General features: G+C 39.3%; 1 protein-coding gene across 17 annotated transcripts in view; it reads right to left on the bottom strand.

The window, feature by feature from the left end:
* SUPT20H (SPT20 homolog, SAGA complex component) overlaps window positions 1-20,402 on the bottom strand; it is a 58,873-nt gene that overhangs the window by 24,415 nt on the left and 14,056 nt on the right. For 12 of the 17 annotated variants that reach the window (XM_075592066.1, XM_075592073.1, XM_075592065.1 and 9 more), the window contains exons 6-14: window positions 20,039-20,168; window positions 19,179-19,282; window positions 18,522-18,638; window positions 9,858-9,911; window positions 8,615-8,754; window positions 5,552-5,711; window positions 5,404-5,460; window positions 4,835-4,906; window positions 2,817-2,974 (exon numbers count right to left, since the gene is read on the bottom strand). In XM_075592066.1, coding sequence (XP_075448181.1) covers window positions 2,817-2,974; window positions 4,835-4,906; window positions 5,404-5,460; window positions 5,552-5,711; window positions 8,615-8,754; window positions 9,858-9,911; window positions 18,522-18,638; window positions 19,179-19,282; window positions 20,039-20,168 — 992 coding nt within the window. The remainder of the gene's footprint in view (window positions 1-2,816; window positions 2,975-4,834; window positions 4,907-5,403; window positions 5,461-5,551; window positions 5,712-8,614; window positions 8,755-9,857; window positions 9,912-18,521; window positions 18,639-19,178; window positions 19,283-20,038; window positions 20,169-20,402) is intronic. The other 5 variants (XM_075592069.1, XM_075592079.1, XM_075592080.1 and 2 more) reach the window with 1 other exon arrangement.

Here is a 20,402-nt window from a genome sequence, read left to right as displayed (position 1 = left end):
CATATGCCCCTCTGGCAGCAACGGGTTAAACGTGGATTCTGCACGCAAACCGGTCTCATGTCTTATCTTGGGAATGCTTATGTCACAGATCAAAACTAGTGTAACAGCTTTCAAATTCAGACACGAAATCATAGCAACAAAAACATCATTTGTTTGCCATTACAAAAGTATGATGCCAAATTGCCGTAGTTCTGTGTGAATTGCGGGCCGCTTCTTAAAAAATAGCAACCATATTTAAAAAAACCCACAAAGAAATATCCGATAACAGTATTTCTCCAATATCAAAAAACCAAGAACATGTGTATATAAAATATCCGGCTTCTCCTCTTGCATCTGCTGATTGCGACGAGGACCATGACATTGCGTTGCCATAACAATGCAATGTAACATGACGCTGGGACGTCGTAGAAGAGGAGATGCCGAAGAGCAGGCAAGAGTGCAGGAGCGGGGGGCGCGACTTATAAAATTTGCGCACCCCTGGGTTGGAGGAAGGGGGTAAACTGATCCTCCGGAAAATGGAGGATCATTGGACTGGGAGCAAAGAATGGGAGTTGGGGTCCCTTACACTGTCAAATATACCTTCATGCCACTAACTGTGCCTAAAACTTCAATAACTCCCACGAGTGACTCACAGCATTGTTGCAATAATAAAATATTTAAATATCGACTTATTTTTTACAGAGATGTTATTACCATATTATTATATTGCCCAAGTCTAATAGATAATCATCATTATCTGCCAAAAAGCAGTAAATGGGTAAATGCTTTGCTTTAGGGTTTTTGTTAAAGTAAGATTTTATAATTGTCTCTTTCACCGGTTCTGTGCCTGCAACACCAGCCCATACATGCTCTTCCTGCACGGACACAGGGCCCTGTGCAGCCACCGGTGGGTCTTATCGAGTTAAAGAACTTAAACTGTGTTGTATTTACAGAGGCAAGCCAAGCGGCACTGCAAAAACAATTAAAACACACTTTTTGTTTTTGTTTTAATATATGCAGCCTTTGATTACCGTTATTAAAAACTAATTATCTAAGCTGTCGATTGATTAGTTATCCTGTGATCGATCCCGCTTCCCTAGGTTCACTAAATGGCTGCCTTTCAGTTTCAATCAATCCTTTAGTCAGTGTAACTCAGCAGCTACAATGTATTGTTATATTACTAAAGGTAACGTTATCTATTGTTACAGTTTGCATCTCAAACTGCTGGGAACATTGGCAACAAATCACAAATAGGAAAGTGTTACAAAGATGTTGCACTGCTGGGGAGGTGGGATAAACCTGCTATAGAAATCAAAAGATTATCAGTATATTACAACGCATAAAATGGCATTCAAAGTTAAATAAAAAAAAAAAAAGCATTAAGTATTATCTAATACTACAGAACTGATGTATTTAAAAAAAAAAAACAATACATTTAGGATATTGCATGGATTGGTTCTTTAAATAAAAGTAAATAAACTGATAATCAGTTACAGATTGTACAACTAATGGTTATTTTTAACTGAGGGTTTTTTTCGGTCTCATAATTGAGCACTTTTCTGTTTAAAGAGCAATCCAAGCAATATCCCACATGTGTGTTTTTATAACATAAATCAGTTCTTAATACCTTTTTTTTTTAATTCAACTCTTACTGCAATTTTTTATGCGTTTTAATATACTGAGAATCCTTTGATTTCTATAGCAGGTTTTAGCCACCTCCCCAGCAGTGCAACCTCTTTGTAACACTTTCCTGTTTGTGATAATTTGTTGCTAATATTCCCAGCAGTTTGAGCTGCAAACTGTAACAATAGATCATGTTACCTTTGTAAAATAAGGATACATTGTAGCTGCTGAGTTACACGGACTGCAGGATTGATTCGAACTGAAAGGCAGCCATTAAGAGAACCCTGGGAAGCAGGATTTTGCTGATCGATTACAGGAGAACCAATCGATCAGCAATTTAGGTACTTGGTTTTAAATAAAGGTAATTTTTTTCAAGTGCAACTTGTATTGCCTCTTTAAAGGCATAGTTCCTCCGACTCATTTTCTTTTTACACCCCGTTTTTGTTTTTACAGGGTGGGAACAATGGTTTCCCCCGAGTCAAATGCCACTATTTTCAGCTCTGGGGAACCCCAGGTTTAAATCTCCACCAGGGGACACAAAATGGCTGATAGCAAGTTGTTACGCTGGCTATTTATTGGATGGCCATTTAGATCCCCTTTAAAAAACAGAAAGTAATACCAGTAACTTCACCAGTAAGTCTCTCGGGAACCAGTGGATCTCCGGAGCTGAAAATAGTGCGCCTGAGCTCTGGAGGATCCCCCAATTCCAATTATATATTTTTTTGTTTTGTTTTTTAATGGTAGGTTAAAGAGGCAATCCAAGCAGGTGATTTTTTTTTTTTTATCCAGGATTGAAGCAGGGGACTTTGGAGGTGAACCCCAATAATTTCAGCTCCGGGGATCCACGGTTTCCGTAGATACAGACCACCGTAGGGGTGGCTGGCAGCAGCTCCGCTACCAGGGTTCACATAATGGCAGAGTTTCGTAGCTCCCGCGCCCTGCGGGCCAATACGAAGCTGTGACATCATCAGGTTCGGCTTCCTATTGGCCCACGTGAACCTTTAAATCCCAGATGCAGCTCCTATCGGCACCCCCTTCGGAGGTAAGTATCTCTGGAAGCAGGGGGTCCCCAGGAGCTCAAAGTAATGAGGTGCAGCTCCGGACGCCCCTCCTGCTTCAATCCTGTGTAAAAAAATAATAATAAAAGAAATTTGCAAGAAAAATTGCCGCTCGAGTTGCTCTTTTAACTTAAACACCACATGTGTATAACTCACTGTGAGGGAGGGAGGTGGTAATCATTCTCCTCGTCACTCTTGCATGTCTGCATTTTGCCAAAGTAGAGGGGATTTCCGACAGTCTGGAAAACGGTCAATTTCGATTTCTGGAATGGGTTGCCGCTTTCACATTCAAACAGGTAGTCGTCTTTCATCTCCTGCAGAGTAAGAGGCAAGAAACAGACGTTCAGCTGTAACGTTCTGAAAAGGCCTCCGCTCCAGGAGTTAGTGCATGCTGCTACGGAAGAAAAGGCGGGCGGGTGCCCACAAAAGACGGTGCTGGGGAAAATCCTGCATTGTAGGATTTTAAAAGAGCAATGCTTGCTTTTATTTTTTAAATTACTGTTTTATAACATAGGGCTGAAGCAGGGGGTCTCCGGAGCTGAACCCCATTAACGTCAGCTCTGAGGACCCCCTGCTTCCCGAGATACAGATCTCACCAAAGGAGGAGCCGGTATCTCGGCACAGTGTAAAGCTCGCACCACGCGGGCAAAGAGGAAGCCGCACGGGATGACATCACGGCCTCCTATTGGCCAGCAGGGCGCGGGAGCTTTAAAACGCCACCATTATGTGAGCCCTGCTAACAAGCCGGAGTGGCTACCTGCACCCCCTACAAAAGGTAAGTATCTCTGAAAGCAGGGGGACCCCGGAGCGGAATTTAATAGGATTCAGCTACGTGGACATCCTGCTTCAATTCTGTGTTTAAAAAAAATATAGAAAAAAAAACACATCGGTCGGAAACAAATAAAATAAAAATTGCTGGCTCTTTAAACCTATACCAAGTAAAATCTTCCTAAAATAAACCAAAATATTTCATAAAACAAAAATAAGACAACATGTACAAAGCCCAACGATTTATAACCACTGCCATGATTTCAATATAAGTGGCCCACGTATTCCCAATAGTTTTTACATTACCATTTCCTCAAAACAGAAAATTACAGTAATAAGTATGAATCAAGTTAAACTGTGCTTTTAATGCTGGGAAGATGGTGTGTTTCCTTTTAAAATGCATACTGTACATATGGCTATGATAATTGCATGAAAAAGATAAACACACTTGAAATGTAAAACAAATGGGACACTGAAAGCCAAAAAATAAATATATATTAATTATGTGAGGAAAATAACATGCAGACAAAACTAGTAAAATGTAGATCACAAACACAAAGAAACATTTCTTGCCATAGGAAAAATGTTAATTACATTGCATATAAAAGCAGTTTGTTTTGTTTACAGACTTGGAACCTTGAGGTCCTCCAGAGCTGAACACGCTGCCGCCTAGTGGACAAGCTCAGTGGCTACATTGGCCGTTGCATAAACCAGGGCTGCGCAAACTGGTTACGTTGCGCCCCCTCCTACTGGCCCGCCCCCCCCTACCTTCAACAAAGCGTCAAATGACGCTGCAGGGTCATGTGACGTCATGTCACGTGACCCGCAGCGTCATTTGACGTCACGTATCCGTGGTAACAGGCGTTATTTGACGCCGCGTTGCAAAGGAGACGCGTGGACAAGAAGCTGGCGAGTACATTTACAGAGGCCTTCCCCTATGTTCTGTTCAAATAAAACATTGCGAGGGATTGCCGCTTTTAAACAACAATAAATCTATAAATAAAATAGATTTATTTTTTTTAAGAAAACGCAGGATTGTTCTAAAGTCTTATTTTGTTTCCTACCGCTTATCAATACGGGTGTTTCTCTTCATCGGTTTCATTGTTTTTGAATAATAATCTTTTACCGCACATTTCAATTAGTCCGATAGTACACGGAGAACAGTGTTTGAACCTGTACAACCTACAAACCAGTTTCCAGACACGCAGATTAATATAGCTCCAAATCTGCCAGAAACATCAGTCAGATTATTTTATAAAGTGTGACGTAACTGGAAGAATAGCTGGATTTTATAATACTCTCATAGAAGAGGCCCGCTTCCAAACTGGAAACATACTACCCATACTTGTATTTTATATATATATATAATATGAAATACATTTTGGCCAAAGGATGTAATTACTCACATCTGCTGGCCAGACAGTAGGCTGCGAATCATCCAGTTTGATGGATTTTTCCACTTTGACATATTTTTCAACCTAAGACAAGGAGACAGAATAGCAGTGTACCCATTACTAAGGTAAAAGGCATGGTCCCCTCTCTGAAAAGTGATCATTGATCCGAACTGCTTAGATGGTGTTTTATATGAATTAATTCTGACTGTATTTAACATTCATTCTCAACATAAAAGCCACTACACTAGACACAGTCTCCATCACACCACCTAATACGTCTACATGACTATGACCTCTATTTCCCATGACTATAACCCATCCTTTACATGTGTATATGCTTTATTTTGTTATCTCACACAATGGGTCGAGATACATACAAACACATAGATACATACATACATACATTTATTTTTGTATTTCTCGTGGAGTAAGAACACATGGACATCAATTGCAGGATTTACAACATTTACCATTGTTATAATCTACAGCTCAGAGAGTGCATCAGATATATTTAAATGGACTCAATTAATAGTTATACAAGTGCAGCTATATGAATACATGACAAAAAGGGATCAACTTACATCCACTTCTGATGGGGCTGTTAAAGAACAAGGGTTTTGTTTCCATATGTCGACGCACTGTGACAAATCCAAAAGAAAAAGTTATTCTTACAATATGGTATTTATTTCGTTTTGATATCCGCCAAATTCTTCCGATCGCTAGACTTACGTTCCCAGTTTTGGAGATTTTTAGGTCAAACTGTGGCTGTGTGGGCTTCCTCTCTTTTCTCTTATGTAAATAGTCCAGAAGTTTGAGCTGTGGTGGGGTTGGACAATGAGACAATTCCTGCTGTCTGTTCAGAGAAGACCGAGAGTACCTCTTCAGACACCTTAAGAGAGGGGAAATTATTAAAATAACCTATTAAAAAGTTTATTTGGTTTATACTATGACATGAATCATTTAATTCAGACCTAACTGAAATTTCATAGTAAGAATCGGACAGATCAGTAAAATATTCTAAATGAAAAAACAACAACTAGAAACTCCCTGTTCTTTACTTTACATAACAGCTAAAGATTTAGGGATGAGGCCATCATATAGCTGCTTTTAAAGAAAGTTGGCATCAAAGCTGGAAAGGTCATGATCAATTCATGCAAGGTAACAGGATTGTACATACCTACCTGCCTGAGCAATTCTTTAACGAGTGGCGGTCCTCCTGCAAGGTTATGTGACGTTGCGTTGTTATGGCAACTTGTCGCCATGTGATGTCGCGGCGTCATTTGACGTTGGGTCATCATGACAACACGACCCTGCAGGAGGAGGGCCGCTCCGGAGAATATGGGACCCCCCTCTCTCACTCACTCCAACACACACACCTTTTGGTGAGGAGCGGCGTCCACCCGGGGACTCTGCAGCCTCCTCCTCCGATCGGGGCGGAAGTTTGATTCCGGCCCCGACAGGGGGAGGAAGAGTATTGGAGGCGGTCAGGGAGCTGGAGAACCACCGCACCGGCTTAACGGGACAACCCCAATCACCTTATATTATACAAATATATGCGGGGACAGTGCAAGGAGCTTTCAAAATAACTATTCATCCCACGGGCAGTACAAAGGACTCAGGGGCATCTCTTTAGGTTGGAGGAAAGGAGATTTCACCAGCAACAAAGGAAAGGGTTCTTTACAGTAAGGGCAGTTAAAATGTGGAATTCATTACCCTTGGAGATTGTGATGGCAGATACAATAGATTTGTTTAAAAAAAGGTTGGACATATTTTTTGAAAGGAAAGGTATATAGGGATATACCAAATAAGTAAACATGGGAAGGATGTTGATCCAGGGAGTAATCTGATTGCCAATTCTTGCAGTCGGGAAGGAATTTCTTTTTCCCTTTATGAGATCATTGGATGATATTTTAATGGGGTTTTTCTGTTTGCCTTCCTCTGGATCAATAAGTAAGTATAGCTAAAGGATAAGTACTGTATCTGTTGTCTAAATTTAGCATAGGTTGAACTTGATGGACGCATGTCTTTTTTCAACCTCATCTACTATGTAACTATGTAACATGCAAGGCAATGTAGCGGCTTAACTGAAAATCATTAACCACATACATTTCACTTTTTTCTTCTCTTTCCATCTTGACAGTGCTTTTTAGTGCACTAATCTCCTGCTTATCAGTCATTATTCTTTTTTACCTATTAACCATTAGGGTGCTTTTATGATGGTCCCAGAACGTCACAAGGACTCCACTCTACGAGCACTTACGACATTTAGGGAAGATCACGCAACTTTTTCCTCTCTTTCTAGAGGGTGATTGCTTTCAGGACGTGATCAGAACAGAAATAGAGGGTGCTCCGCTTCCGTTTGCCTAACTGGGGGCTGGTCGTGACCACTAGTCTTCTAGCATCGATAGGATTAAAATACATCTGCCACCAGTTCAATTTGTTTCTCTGTGGAAATGCACATTTTAAGTAGCACTTAATGCAGGAGTACTCAACTCCAGTCCTCAAGACCCCCCACCGCCCAACAGGTCAGGTTTTAAGGATATCCCAGCTTCGGCACAGGTGGCTCAATCAGTGACGCAGTCGAAGACTGAGCCATCAGTGCTGGAGCTGGGATATCTTTAAAACCTGACCTGCTGGGGTTTTCTGAGAACTGGAGTTGGGCACCACTGACTTAATGGAACCAAACAAATATTATGCTAACAAATAAACATTACAATGTCAACCTCTGGCTCGTTGCCAAGGTCAAGGGAACGTGACAGACCTAGACATCAGTCACTAAAGGGTGGTAACTCTAAGGAGACAAAGAGGGTGATGTCGATTACATTGCACAAGCTATTCTGATCATTATACATTACCATACTTTGCAACTGGTGGTAATAGAAATAAGTATGTGCTTATTTAATACATGTCTTTGGGAGATAATGCGAGAGTAATGACCAGAGGAATTTGCCAATCCTGAGAACTGAATAATTGCATGCAAAATGCATCACACCCGCAATACTTCTTTATCCCCTACGTACTTTCCGATATCCTAACGCACATCTGCTGAATAGCAATTGCCCTTATGCGTCATCATATGAGCGCTGTTTTTCGCTCACATCCCATAAAAATTACGTTAAGTAGGTGCTATCCATTAAGACTTGTTTTAGGACATCTTATGCTGCCAAAACAAGGTCACCAGAGTATCAATTCCCTATTATATTCTTCCTAGATGCAATTACTGTAGAAACAGTACACACAGTACACATGAAGAAGAGACTTGTGTCTATTAAAATATATAACAACTTGCAGAAAACACATACACTTCTCCAGGATAAATACAGCTATTAGAATGAAGAATTACTGAAAAAGAGATTTTAATGAGAAATAAATAAAATGTTTTTATGGACAGATATTACACATACTTGGACATATTAGTGAATAATACAATTAATTGTATGAGGTGCAACCAACAATAATACCTTATTCCAGTTACTGAACAAGCTAGCAAATATTATTATTTATTTTTTTAAAGCCAGAAATATTTGTGCAATATTCTAAAATATAAATGATGGCCATGTTAAGTGCCCACACTGTACATCCCCTTACTCCAATATCTGGCAACTACCAAAGACACACTGATCCCGGAGATAAGGTACACACCCATCATACTTTTGCCTCTCAGATGATAGAAAATAAAAGGTTCCTTTGCATTTAGCTGTATAACTTGGATTTGCACTTCTATGACACAAATAAATAAAAAAATAAACATTTAAAAAGAAGCCTTAAAAAAAAACCATAATGTACTCATACCGTTTCATGGGACATGTATTCATCTTCTGCTTGTTGAACAAAAGCCGGTTTGCAGTGCAGGTAACAGATATAGAAGGATCAAGGCATAAGGGCTCTGCTGTTGCCAAGATTAACTGGCTCTCTAACAAAAGCTTGTCTTCCTACACATGGACATAAATTGCAGGATTTAGGACATTTACCACTATTATATTCTACAGTTCAGAGGGTGCATCCAATACATTTAAATGTATTCATAATTGTACAGAAGTGTCGGAAAAACTACTCCAAAACCTCCCCACACTATAAAAACAACTTAAAGAAACTGATTTGGTACATTTTATGTTCTCAACTCAAGCACAGCTCCGTTAGAGGATTACTGCTGCTGCGTCTAAAAGCCCCAGGTTCGCTAAGCATTATATACTGCAGCTGCAAGGATATTTCAGCTGTGAAATATGTAGATAAAAATACAAATTTAAGCCCAAATGACTTACTGTGAAAATCACAATAACGCAGAGTACACAAAACGTACTGTTTTTATTAGGAGCTAGAAAATACCAATTTAAAAGAACCAGGAGGAAATGAAAAGTAATCAATATTTCTTAAAACAGAAAATTACTGGAGGGTTTCACAATGAAGTTTGTGTTCAGGATAAAAAATGGAAAATAAAGCCAATTAAAAAAAATATACTAATAATTAGTTCACAAATCACGGAGGCTGTCTGAATGGGACTGGGGCCTCTACAATGGTAACAATGATTAGATTTCTAAAGTCTATTACTGTGCAACATAAAATCTATAATGCAGTCATGGAGCGGTAAAAAAAACGTTTGTTAAACATTGAAACGCTCAATTCTACATGAATATTCATGTACAGTGGATTTATTTGAAGGCCTCAGACAGTAGGGGGGTTCAGCCACATACATTTCCTACCTATCTTCTGATGTGAAATTAAATGATGGTACATACTGTTAAGCAACCATGGTATAAGACAAGACCTCGTGCTGTCCTTTCCTCTAAAGGTAAATAAGTTCTCATGCTACTAAAGTGAGAATATTTTTTTGTTTTTACTCATTACTGTCAAATACCATTCTGCATTCTGCTACACCAAGGGTCTCCAAACTCAGTCCTCAGGGGCCACCGCCGGGCCAGGTTTTATGGATATCCCTGCTTTAGCACAGGTGGCTCAATCTTCAATTGAGTAGCGGCTATACAATACATTTAATGCCATGTGTTGTCTTATAATATGCATAAAAAGGGACCTTTACCTGTGTCCACTTATGGTTGTCACTGGTTATGGCATGTACGTCTGAAACTAAAGTCTAAGAAAGGGAAAAAAACAAAGAAAATAATTTAAAGGTGACCGGTTAATACTGCCAAATGTAATAGAAATAATATACCTATAGCAACTAGCAAAAGGATTTATACACAGGGTGCAGAAGGTGAAAAACTGTAACAAAAACTTAAATACCACTCAACCTGAGGAGACAAAGAGGAACATTTGGAGGCTGTAATAATAATAATAATAATAATAGCATGTTCTTGTATAGCGCTGCAAGTTTTATGTAGTGCTTTACAGAGACATTTTGCAGGCACAGGTTCCTGCCCCGTGGAGCTTACAATCTATGTTTTTGGTGCCCGAGGCACAGGGAGATAAAGTGACTTGCCCAAGGTCACAAGACCAGGAATTGAACCAGACTCCCCTGCTTCAAACTCAGTGCCAGCCAGTCTTTACTCACTGAGCCACTTCTTCTCCCAATCTGCTTAATTTTCAAACTAATGAGTAGGGCTAATCGTCTCCTCCATTTTAACCTTGTTTTTATGCACTAAGGAACTCAGGAGTTAAAGTACGTAGGAGTACCTAACTTCAAGCTTGCATTTTGCTAGTGGCAACACTACAAATCTCTCTTTTCCCAAATTTTGGCCCGGTCATGGAGGACATGATTAGGTCAAAGTTGTCTCAATTTTTGTGTTGCATCTTGTGTCCTGGTTGAGTGTTTGTCTGCCTTGCCTTTGACATCAAATCAATCATATCCATAACTCACAAAAAAGTCACATTTGTTTCTTTCATACTTTTTTTTTTCCTTATCATAATAGAAGAGTCTGTTTGCCATTCTATAGCCATAAATACGTAAGAGGGAGATTAGGGGTGATTATCAGACACTTAACAATGTGACGGTAACTCTCACAAAGCATTTGGAGCGTGTCAGCCAAACATTGTATAATCACCACTATAGACACATGGTTCCAGTTCAAATGATTCTAAAACCCAGAATAATGACAAAATGCAACACCAAAAATGTTCTCAATCTGAAACTATTAAAAAACATGAAATCATGTATTCCTTTGGAAAAAAAATATTAAATATTCCAAGAACAGAAACCTTTTGATCCCATATTTAACTTTTACATTTTTACAGAAAAACACTTATGAAAGCATTTGAAAAGTAAAGGAATTTTTTCTTCATTGATATACATCATTTTTAAAATAACAAAATAAACAGCTTAATGAATTGTACAAAGGGCAAAGAAAAATGAATATTAACATATTGTGCCAGATGGATTTATATTAAAGAGAACAATTAATGGAGTTGTTTTTACAGAAGAAGTAGCCAAAATCTAAAAAAACCGGAGTGGCAACGTCTGTTCCTCTGGATTATAGACAACTCGTATATGGGCCATATTTACTACGCACATCTCAAGTGAATGGGCCATACAATGCCCAATATGTCTTGGCATGGCTTAGTACAGTGGGGTGCACACCTTCCCCACAGAAAATACTAGTCTTGCCACCCTCCCCACACAAAGCCATCAACCACAAACACACAAAGCCATTGCACTCTCCTTCCCACTCCTTGGCTCACGTCAGTGCACACGCTCTGCGCTGTCTGGAGACGAAGAAGAGGCTTCTCTCTCTCTCTCTCTCTCTCTCTCTCGCTCTCCTCTGTGCCACACTGAGAGGAGAAGAATCAAAGCCTCTACATCCCCAGGCAGACGGGGATGTGCCCACCGAGTTTTCCCCCTGAATACTAAATAATGCAATATGTATGTTCATATTCATTTTTTTGATATGCAGGAAGTATGTCTCTCCGGATAATAAGATTAGGGATTGGCAAAACAATAAAGACAACTATCAACCGCGTACATACGGCCTCTTTAGAGGGGAACACATACATCCCAACTATAGGGAAAATAGTAGGGATTCTAAATATCCAAAAAAATCAAAATCAAATGATAAGGCTAAGGTAGGGACAAAAAAATGTGGATAAGAATAAAGATTTGAAGTCACAATCATCAACTTCACCCGCAACCTGTTCTACTTCAAATCGCTACTCTGTGTTACAGAATCAGCAATGTGAGGACCATATTGATGTAGAACAGGTGTTAAATGGGTCTAATGGGGGAGCAAGACCAAAAACCTATTCAAAAAGGAAACTCTCATATACACAAGTTTCTCCTGGAAAGGGTACTAATCCACTTTCTTTTTAAGAGAAAAGCTCTCATCATGAATACCAAGAAAGGGGGAAACATTATCCCTTATGGGCCAGGCAACCGAACAAACCGTCCCAAAGCCCACATCGAAGAAAAAGCGATTCAGAGGGGTCAGAGGAGGGAAACTTGTGCAAAGACAGAAGAAGAGTAGACTGATGGTGGCCATGCCGGTGAACTATGGTATTTACAATTTATCATCACAAACACTGACGCCACACCATGTTTCTCTACTCGCCAAGGGACTTTCTTTTACCCCCCAAGTAGTTTACAGAATAAATTCGATCTATTTGTAGATTTGAATCGTTACATCAGGAAACTCATGCTGTTGAGGCATACTCACTTAGGGATGGGAGGGAATCCGTTGAACTAGAATTCAATACACAATAAAGGGAACATTCATGCTTTAACCTCATTTATAATTGGATCTGGCAATCATAGTGGGAGTATGACAGGTACACCAGACCCTATTGCATCCAATACTCTCCTTGGTCCTACTGTAAGGAGAACACCTATTCTAGAATCTGAGTTAAGAGGGGATGTATTAATGGATCTAACTGTATATCCAGATATTGTGGATTCACTAGTTGATCTAACCGGCATTCGGACACAGCAAATTCCACAAGTGGAAATTTGGCTAGTACACTGATCTCAGAACATATTGGGTTTCGACATTTTCCATTTGCACCAAAATCCACATACTTCCCATATCATTCAAAAAGGAACTTCATAGAAACTTCTTATCCAGTGGTTTTAAAGGATCTTGAACAGTTGTGTTTAAAACACTACTACAGTAGTGAAGAAAAAGGTGTCTAGAAGAACATCAGGGACAATGTCGATCTCATTGTTAGGCAAGCCGATAAGCATCAATTGATGATGATAATAAAAGCATTCATACAAAAACACTTAAGGCTGTATCGGCCAACAGCTATCTTCAATATAGTAGTAATCACTACAAGAAGAGGAAAGACAATGTGCCCAAAAGCCAGTTCTTTAGAATTGGACGCAACTGTTCAATAGATTCAGATGTCTTAGACCAAGGCCACTCACTGACGGAGAAATTCCTTGATAACGATTATGACAGTGAGATAAATTAAAAAAGCCTTTGAAAATGCTAGGCAAAAAGATTGTGTCGATTTATTAGAAAAATCTAAAGTTAAGTCCAGATTGGTTCAGGCTGCTAAAACAACAAATAAGCAAGGAGGGGATAAAACTACTCAGAAGGCTCTAAAATGTATCACTCAATATAACCAATCGGCCATATAGATTAGGAGCGTGTTAAATCGGCATTAGAGCATCATGCGCAGTGATCCAATTATTGGTCATAATTTACCCTCCAAACCTCCTATTGTCTTTAAAAAAGGCAAGAAGCATTAAAACTATGCTTGCCCCAAGCAAGCTTAAACCAATTAATGAGGTTAGTGTAACAGCTAATACCAATAAGAGTAAAGGTAACTTTTGCTGTGGAAGAAGTCGATGCTTAACCTGTAAACATCTAGGGTAAACAAATATATTTAAATCATTTTCAAATGGAACAACACATGAAGTGAATGACAAAATGAATTGCCTAACATTTGGTGAATTTAGTTTTGTGCCAATGCGACCTACAATATGTGAACATCTAGGGCATTGAGCACACGATTTCTTGAACACCAGAGAAACGTAATTCATGGTTTCCATTTGCATAGCCTCTCTCGACATTACACATTGGCACATGGTAAAGATCCGTGTACACTTTCTATAATGGGGAATGAACACATCTCGCCCTCTTTAATGGGGGGCGATAGGTTTAAGAGGTTATGTATCAGAGAGACCTACTGGATGTATGTTCTAGGAACATTGCATCCAGGTGGACTCAATGACTGCATCGACGTCAGCACGGTAGTCTAGTGGTATTATTCTGTCTGACAGTAGGATTATTTCCGGAGGTTTGGTTCACCACGTTCCCTTTGGAGATAATGTCTGGTCTGTGGTAAGTATATCATTAACTTGATCATACGGATTTCATTATACCAGTATGTACACACATTGTGTAGTTACATGTCGGGTACATATATCTTGGGAGTAGGGAGTCCCATTCACTCACACTTATTAGATCACATTATATAATATATACACATTTAGCATTATTACACATTATATAGTAGTTATATTTAATATATATATTCAAGCAAAGATGGTTCTCATCGTGGCCATCATCACTTCTATAACTTAATTCTGGTCCTTGTTCGTTAGCCTTCAGTTTAGCGGTTAAGTTCTGCTCTATAAAGATTAAATATCCGAGTAATAGTTTTATTTGAATTCCAAGATACTAAATTTTTTTCAGTTATAAAAGTTTATTTTATTCCTCTCTTTTAATTTCCTTTAATTTTTCAGTAAGGTAAATTGGTATGGACAGAGGGTAACACTTGCCTAAGCAAGCGAAAAAAAGACCCTTATACAACTAGCACTCAAAGACAAAACAATATATAGAAATAAATTATAACTTTAATTAATATGTGCAATAAAGAGTGAAAAATGCTATGAATTAAACACACAACGCTAATGTTTCATGGATAAAAATAGTATTAAATCAAATCAAACCACCTCCAAAATAATGGGGGTGGAGAGTAGGAACTATAAGGCACTGGCCCCATGCAATGAATGATGGTATTGAAAATGGTGCCTCAGGGTGGGAAAAGGGGGGGAGAGGGGCGGTTATATATGAATGGATATGTCCACAGAAGATATAGTATGTGAAGATGAGATGTAATATATATAATCCTCACACATCCCAATCTCCCCCTGATTGAAAATAGTCACTCAACGGTATACAGCACAGGCTGTAAGCAGCAACAGCAAGGGAATGGTATAATAGTTTCCTCTTGCTAATAGTGTCAGATAATAGATACCCTGGATGGTATAAGTAAGCTGATTAGAGCCTGATAAAGTGGATGCTATTGGCTGATAACAGCCAAGCTCACAGTAATTTCACTATAATGGTAGTGACTAATGCCAAATGATCCTAAAACGCAACGCCAATAAGATACAAGTGATATACAAAAACTAGACTACTATGTAGCTAGGATAAAATGACTGTAGATTGGAGACCCTGAATACATTGTATATATAGTTCACAGAAACAGAGAGCCCAGTCAAACAGAGTGACAGTGGTATAGCTAAATATCTAGATACCAGAGCCAGCTGAGCACAGTGTGTGATAAAAGTCACTGCTGCTCAGCTAATCTGTGAAAACAGCGGTCCTAGCAGATATTTTACTGTATAAGAGTATACTAGATATAGTGCAGGCAGGGTGGTAACAGGGTGAATGAAATGAGGTTAACATAGTATAATTGGTAGCTGGTTTGTAGAGGGAGGATTGTACAATAGCAGTATTCTGTCAAGCAGCTAGCGTAAATAGTTGCTGCAGAGTTCATACCCATAATAACTGCAACGGATACTGCACTACAAACACCCATCCGGCGTGGTTTATTCATCAACACCACAGAACGTGACCTGCCGGATGGGAGATTGACCAGATACCTAGTGTTTAGTGGCGGCAGTTCCCCGTTTTGAAAAAAACCAAGGGAGACTGCCGGGATCGTGCCTGCACGCTGACAAGTGATGTCAGAGTTGCGCCCACCACTGACGATCGTTTCGCGTCACTCAGACGCTTTCTCAAGGTGGCCCCGCCTCTGTAGCAGCCGAAGGTTTAAATAGCCTTGCGTTGCTATGGAGACAATAGCGCTATGGTAAGTATGAATGAGCACACTAAATAAAGAAAGTTTAAATTGTTTAATGTTTGTATATTAATCATTGTATTGTGGCTGGCAATCCTGTGATGAACCATGCTTAAGAAACCATGTAAATGATATATGTAAGCGACATAAGTGCCCAGTGAGGGTTTGAGGTAAACTGGCAACATATTGGTCTATATAACAAGATAAAGGTAAGTACGATACAGATGGTAAGTATAGTACATTGAGCTGCCCAGTGAAATGAGCAGTGCTATAAGTGTAAGCACAGCAATTATGTAATGGTAGAGAATAGGGGGAAGAAACTGACATATATAAATGCAGCTGCAGGTAATAGTGTCTTATACCTTTAAGCAACATAAGTGCCCAACAAGAAAAATAGACTGGCTACATACTGGTCTGCATATCAGGTTAAAGTTAGTATGATACGAATGGTAAGTCTAGTTCAACTAGCTGCCCAAGATGGTAAGCAATGCTGTGAATAGGACCACAGCGAGTATGTAATATTAGGGAGGGCAGAGGTATTAGATGGCAACACTAGCAGATATATTTGTGGCTATAGGTTGTACTATCACATACCAGAATAGAAAGTGCCAATAAATATATATATGTTGTGCACGTCATTGATGGTTCAGCCAATAAATGGGGCAAACATAAAGCCCTCATTGAGACCTTGGGGATAGAGAGTGAACAAAGTGTATATCCATTTGGCCTCCTATTTCAGGAGCTCTGTATCCCAATCCCCTCTGCGGACATTCATGGGTAGTTGATCAATACCCTTGAAGCGTAGTTTAGACAGGTCACCTCCATGAGCACCATTAATATGTATAGCAAGTGGTGTGTCAGACTTGTTCCTAATCGTCCCTATATGTTCAAGGACCCTACGTCTAAGTTAGCGGCTGTTTTTTCCCACGTATTTTTTGCCTTAACTACATATAGCTTGATATAGCACTCCAATAGTTCTACAGTTCACAAAACTACGCATCTTGAAGGTTTTAGTGTCATCCCAGTTACAAAAGGTTTTAGAAACTTGGGCATATTGGCAAGCACGGCAGCCCTGGCATTTATAATTCCCTGGAGATCTTTTATCCAGCCAGGTTCCAGATGGCTCCGAACTAGAAGAAGGTCTCTGATGTTAGTGGACCTTCTGCTGACCATAGTTGGTCTGGGCTGGAGAACTTCCACCCTGAGGCACCATTTGCAATACCATCATTCATTGCATGGGGCCAGTGCCTTATAGTTCCTACTCTCCACCCCCATCATTTTGGAGGTGGTTTGATTTGATTTAATACTATTTTTATCCATTAAACATTAGCGTTGTATGTTTAATTCATAGCATTTTTCACTCTTTATTGCACATATTAATTAAAGTTATAATTTATTTCTATATATTGTTTTGTCTTTGAGTGCTAGTTGTATAGGGGTCTTCTTTTCGCTTGCTTAGGCAAGTGTTACCCTCTGTCCAGCCTCTCTTACCCCTGGCACCTATACGCATACAGACTGTAGCAAGAGCTATCTTCCCTTCCTCTCCCTTTTTCCCTCTAGAATAGGTAAATTGGTATATATCAAACCGAGTTCCTTATATACTTTATAGTAATTCTTGATTTGATATTATGACTATCATCTAAGTTAAAATAATTAATAGTTGAAGCTATACTAAATGGATCAATGTTGTTTTCCTTATAAACATTCTCTATAGTGAATAGAGTTTCATGACTGAGGCAATTATGTAAATGTTATTGGATAATTATTCAATTGTGTGCAGATGATTAATAGCCTATATATACTGTGTAGTATGTAGTTATTGTTACCCCTGATGAAGTCATTCTGACGAGATGCGTAGGGTGCCATTTGTGTGTCTAATTGCCACATTTCTGAGCGTTAGCTGTGAGACAGAGAGCTAAGAAAGCAGAGGTTAATAGCAGCAAGTACCAGCGTGTACCATCGCTAGCCGGGGCATTTTGTGGAGGAATTTCTGTTGCCGGAGGAGTCGAATAGGAGGCGACAGTGCATACATCCCACATCCGGTTGCAGTCAGCGTGGAGTGCTGGATAGTATACCAGCAACCGCGTGGTGTCCCCTGCAAAGACGGCGCTTGAGATTGTCTCAAAAACTGCCCGTTTCCTGGTGTCGCTTATGAGTGAGTATTTTTATACCTGTCCAATCCTATTAAATTGTTATACTTTAATACACTAGGAGTGCACCGGTTCTCTTTTTTGTTTCTCTAATCTAACATGCATGTTCATATTCGTTTTTTTGATATGCAGGACGCATGTCTCTCCAGCACTGAATGTTAGATACGGGTATATGTAGCCCTTTCTCCAATTAGCATGGGAGGCTGTAATGCTAATCTATCACCCGTCATGCGTAAAACTACAAATGTATGTAAGCAAATCTCAGGGTCTGATTTGCAACCTAAAAGTATACTGCAAACCCTTATTTTGAACCAACATTAAACTTATAATGTATGTTTGACTTCAGCTTTCAATTCACATACATAACTTATTTGTTACATCTGAAGAATGGACTCAAATATATGATTTTTTTTTTTGATTGGACTAATACAGATTATTGTAGTCTACAAAGAACCCTAAACTCAGCTACAAAAGTGGTCAGAAAAGTATTTGGCGAAGAAAACGGTGCTTTAAAAAAAATGAAATGTGTATATAAATAACAGTGCAATATCATTCATCATCATTAAGTATCGTACCTGCATAGTTGGACGTAAGAGAATATGTCTGCTTTGGTATGTTGGTGATTTCATGTTGCCCGACTGCCTGTAGTCACGTATTTCTGTTATGACACACCCACAATGGAAAATATTGACCTGTGTGAATGGGAATTAAACAAGAAGGCAAAGGGAAAAAGTTTGCTGAGAAAAAAAAACTAAGTTACAACACCAGTATAGGGTTCATTATTAGAAAATGCCCCATGCTGGGTGCTTTCACCATAGTGATGTCCTGGTGACATCACAATGGCTGTTAAGATCAAGCTAATGGAACTAGCAGTTGAGAAGTTTGTTTTCCATATTAAGTCACCTAACAAGCCCACTTTATTTCCGGAGAGCTCTGCATTCCTCTATGTCATTTTTATTCTCACCAGTTCTCATTAACCAGCACTGCCTAAATGCAACATATGTTGGATTAACACACATCGTCCCCTCCATATACATTTGCACCTCACCATAGATCACGCAGACTCAGACTCAGGAGGAGAGATTAAAGAGGCTGCTGTCCTTAAACAATATGGAATTCCCACTAACCACCAGAATAGGCCAGAATTCCCCATTCGACCGTCACAATGTTGTTCTGCATGCCTCTAGAAAAACACGAAATATGACTGAAAGGAAACCAAGATGTTTTCAAACCTGAGATTTTTCCAGAAGATCTACTAAAATTGGGGGTAATTCTTCAGCATCCAAATATTCCAAAAGCTCTCCCTCCTCATAAGGAAGCCGGATGGTTTCTGAATCTTAGACAAAATTGTATAAAAAGAAAACTAATGCCAAAGCATTTACAACAATGCAATCCTCTGTTCAACATGGTAGACTGGGTGTTGGCTTTTTTTTTAAAGAACGTTTTTAAAATGGACTTCATTAAGAGTCTACGTATCCCATGTTATTCAATAGTGAAGCTATATCCTGGTGATGCCAAGCCGGAATACTTAATTGCTGATAATAAACTTGACAGTTTAGGGCAACCTGTAGCTTCCAAGCAATTTCTTCATTTGTATAGCCACATTTTTAATGTAAACATGGCATTTTAGTTTGCAACTATGCTAAAAAAGGCTCATGCGGCCCATCAGGGTATGCGAGGTCTGCATTTGTGGCCTATCCGTTAAGGTCACAGGTGATCAACTCCAGTGCTCAAGACCTCCCAAAAGGTCAGGTTTTAAGAATTGAGCCACCTGTGCTGAAGCTGGGATATCATTAAAGCCTGACTTGTTGGGGGTCTTGAGGACTGGAGCTGAGCACCACTGGCTTAGACGAGGCTGCAAAGCACAGGCCTGTTAAGAATTCAGATAAAAATGCAAGAAGGTAACGTTGTATTCTCACACAATCCGGAGCCATTTATTTTATTTAAGTTAAATATTATTATATTATAGCTACGGTTTTACTTTTTTGTTTTTTTACACAAATTAAACACGAGTTGCCTCTCTGAAATATCCATGTGTAAATATATGAAGAATTTCTAGTCTTATTTATGGGGAGGCAAAGTTTGTTGGTACCTGATCCATTTTTCCCCCGCAGCATCAGAGAGTAACCTTCATTACCGGGATACAGGTTGACCACAAGGCAAGAGAGCGTCTCCTGCATTACCAGCTTCTCCAGCAAATTCACATTTCGTCTCAGCTTCTGCTTCAAAAAGAAACAAGATTAAGAAAATGTATCAAGAGAAACTCACTGAACCCCAAAAAGTATGCATTCATTATTTCATTCCTGTCTTAAGAATACTCGCTGCATTGCTCAATGGCAAAATCAAAATCATGTGTGTTGAGGGGGAAATTAAAAATAAATAAATAATGGATGACTACCGTCTAACCTACCCTTGAATATAATTTACTGCAGAATATTTAGCTATTTTGGAATATT

The sequence above is a fragment of the Ascaphus truei genome, chromosome 3 (assembly GCF_040206685.1).
Source record: "Ascaphus truei isolate aAscTru1 chromosome 3, aAscTru1.hap1, whole genome shotgun sequence".
In the NCBI taxonomy this organism is placed as follows: Eukaryota; Metazoa; Chordata; class Amphibia; order Anura; family Ascaphidae; genus Ascaphus; species Ascaphus truei.
Note: the sequence above shows the minus strand (reverse complement) of the source record. Positions and strands in the feature narration are given on the sequence as shown.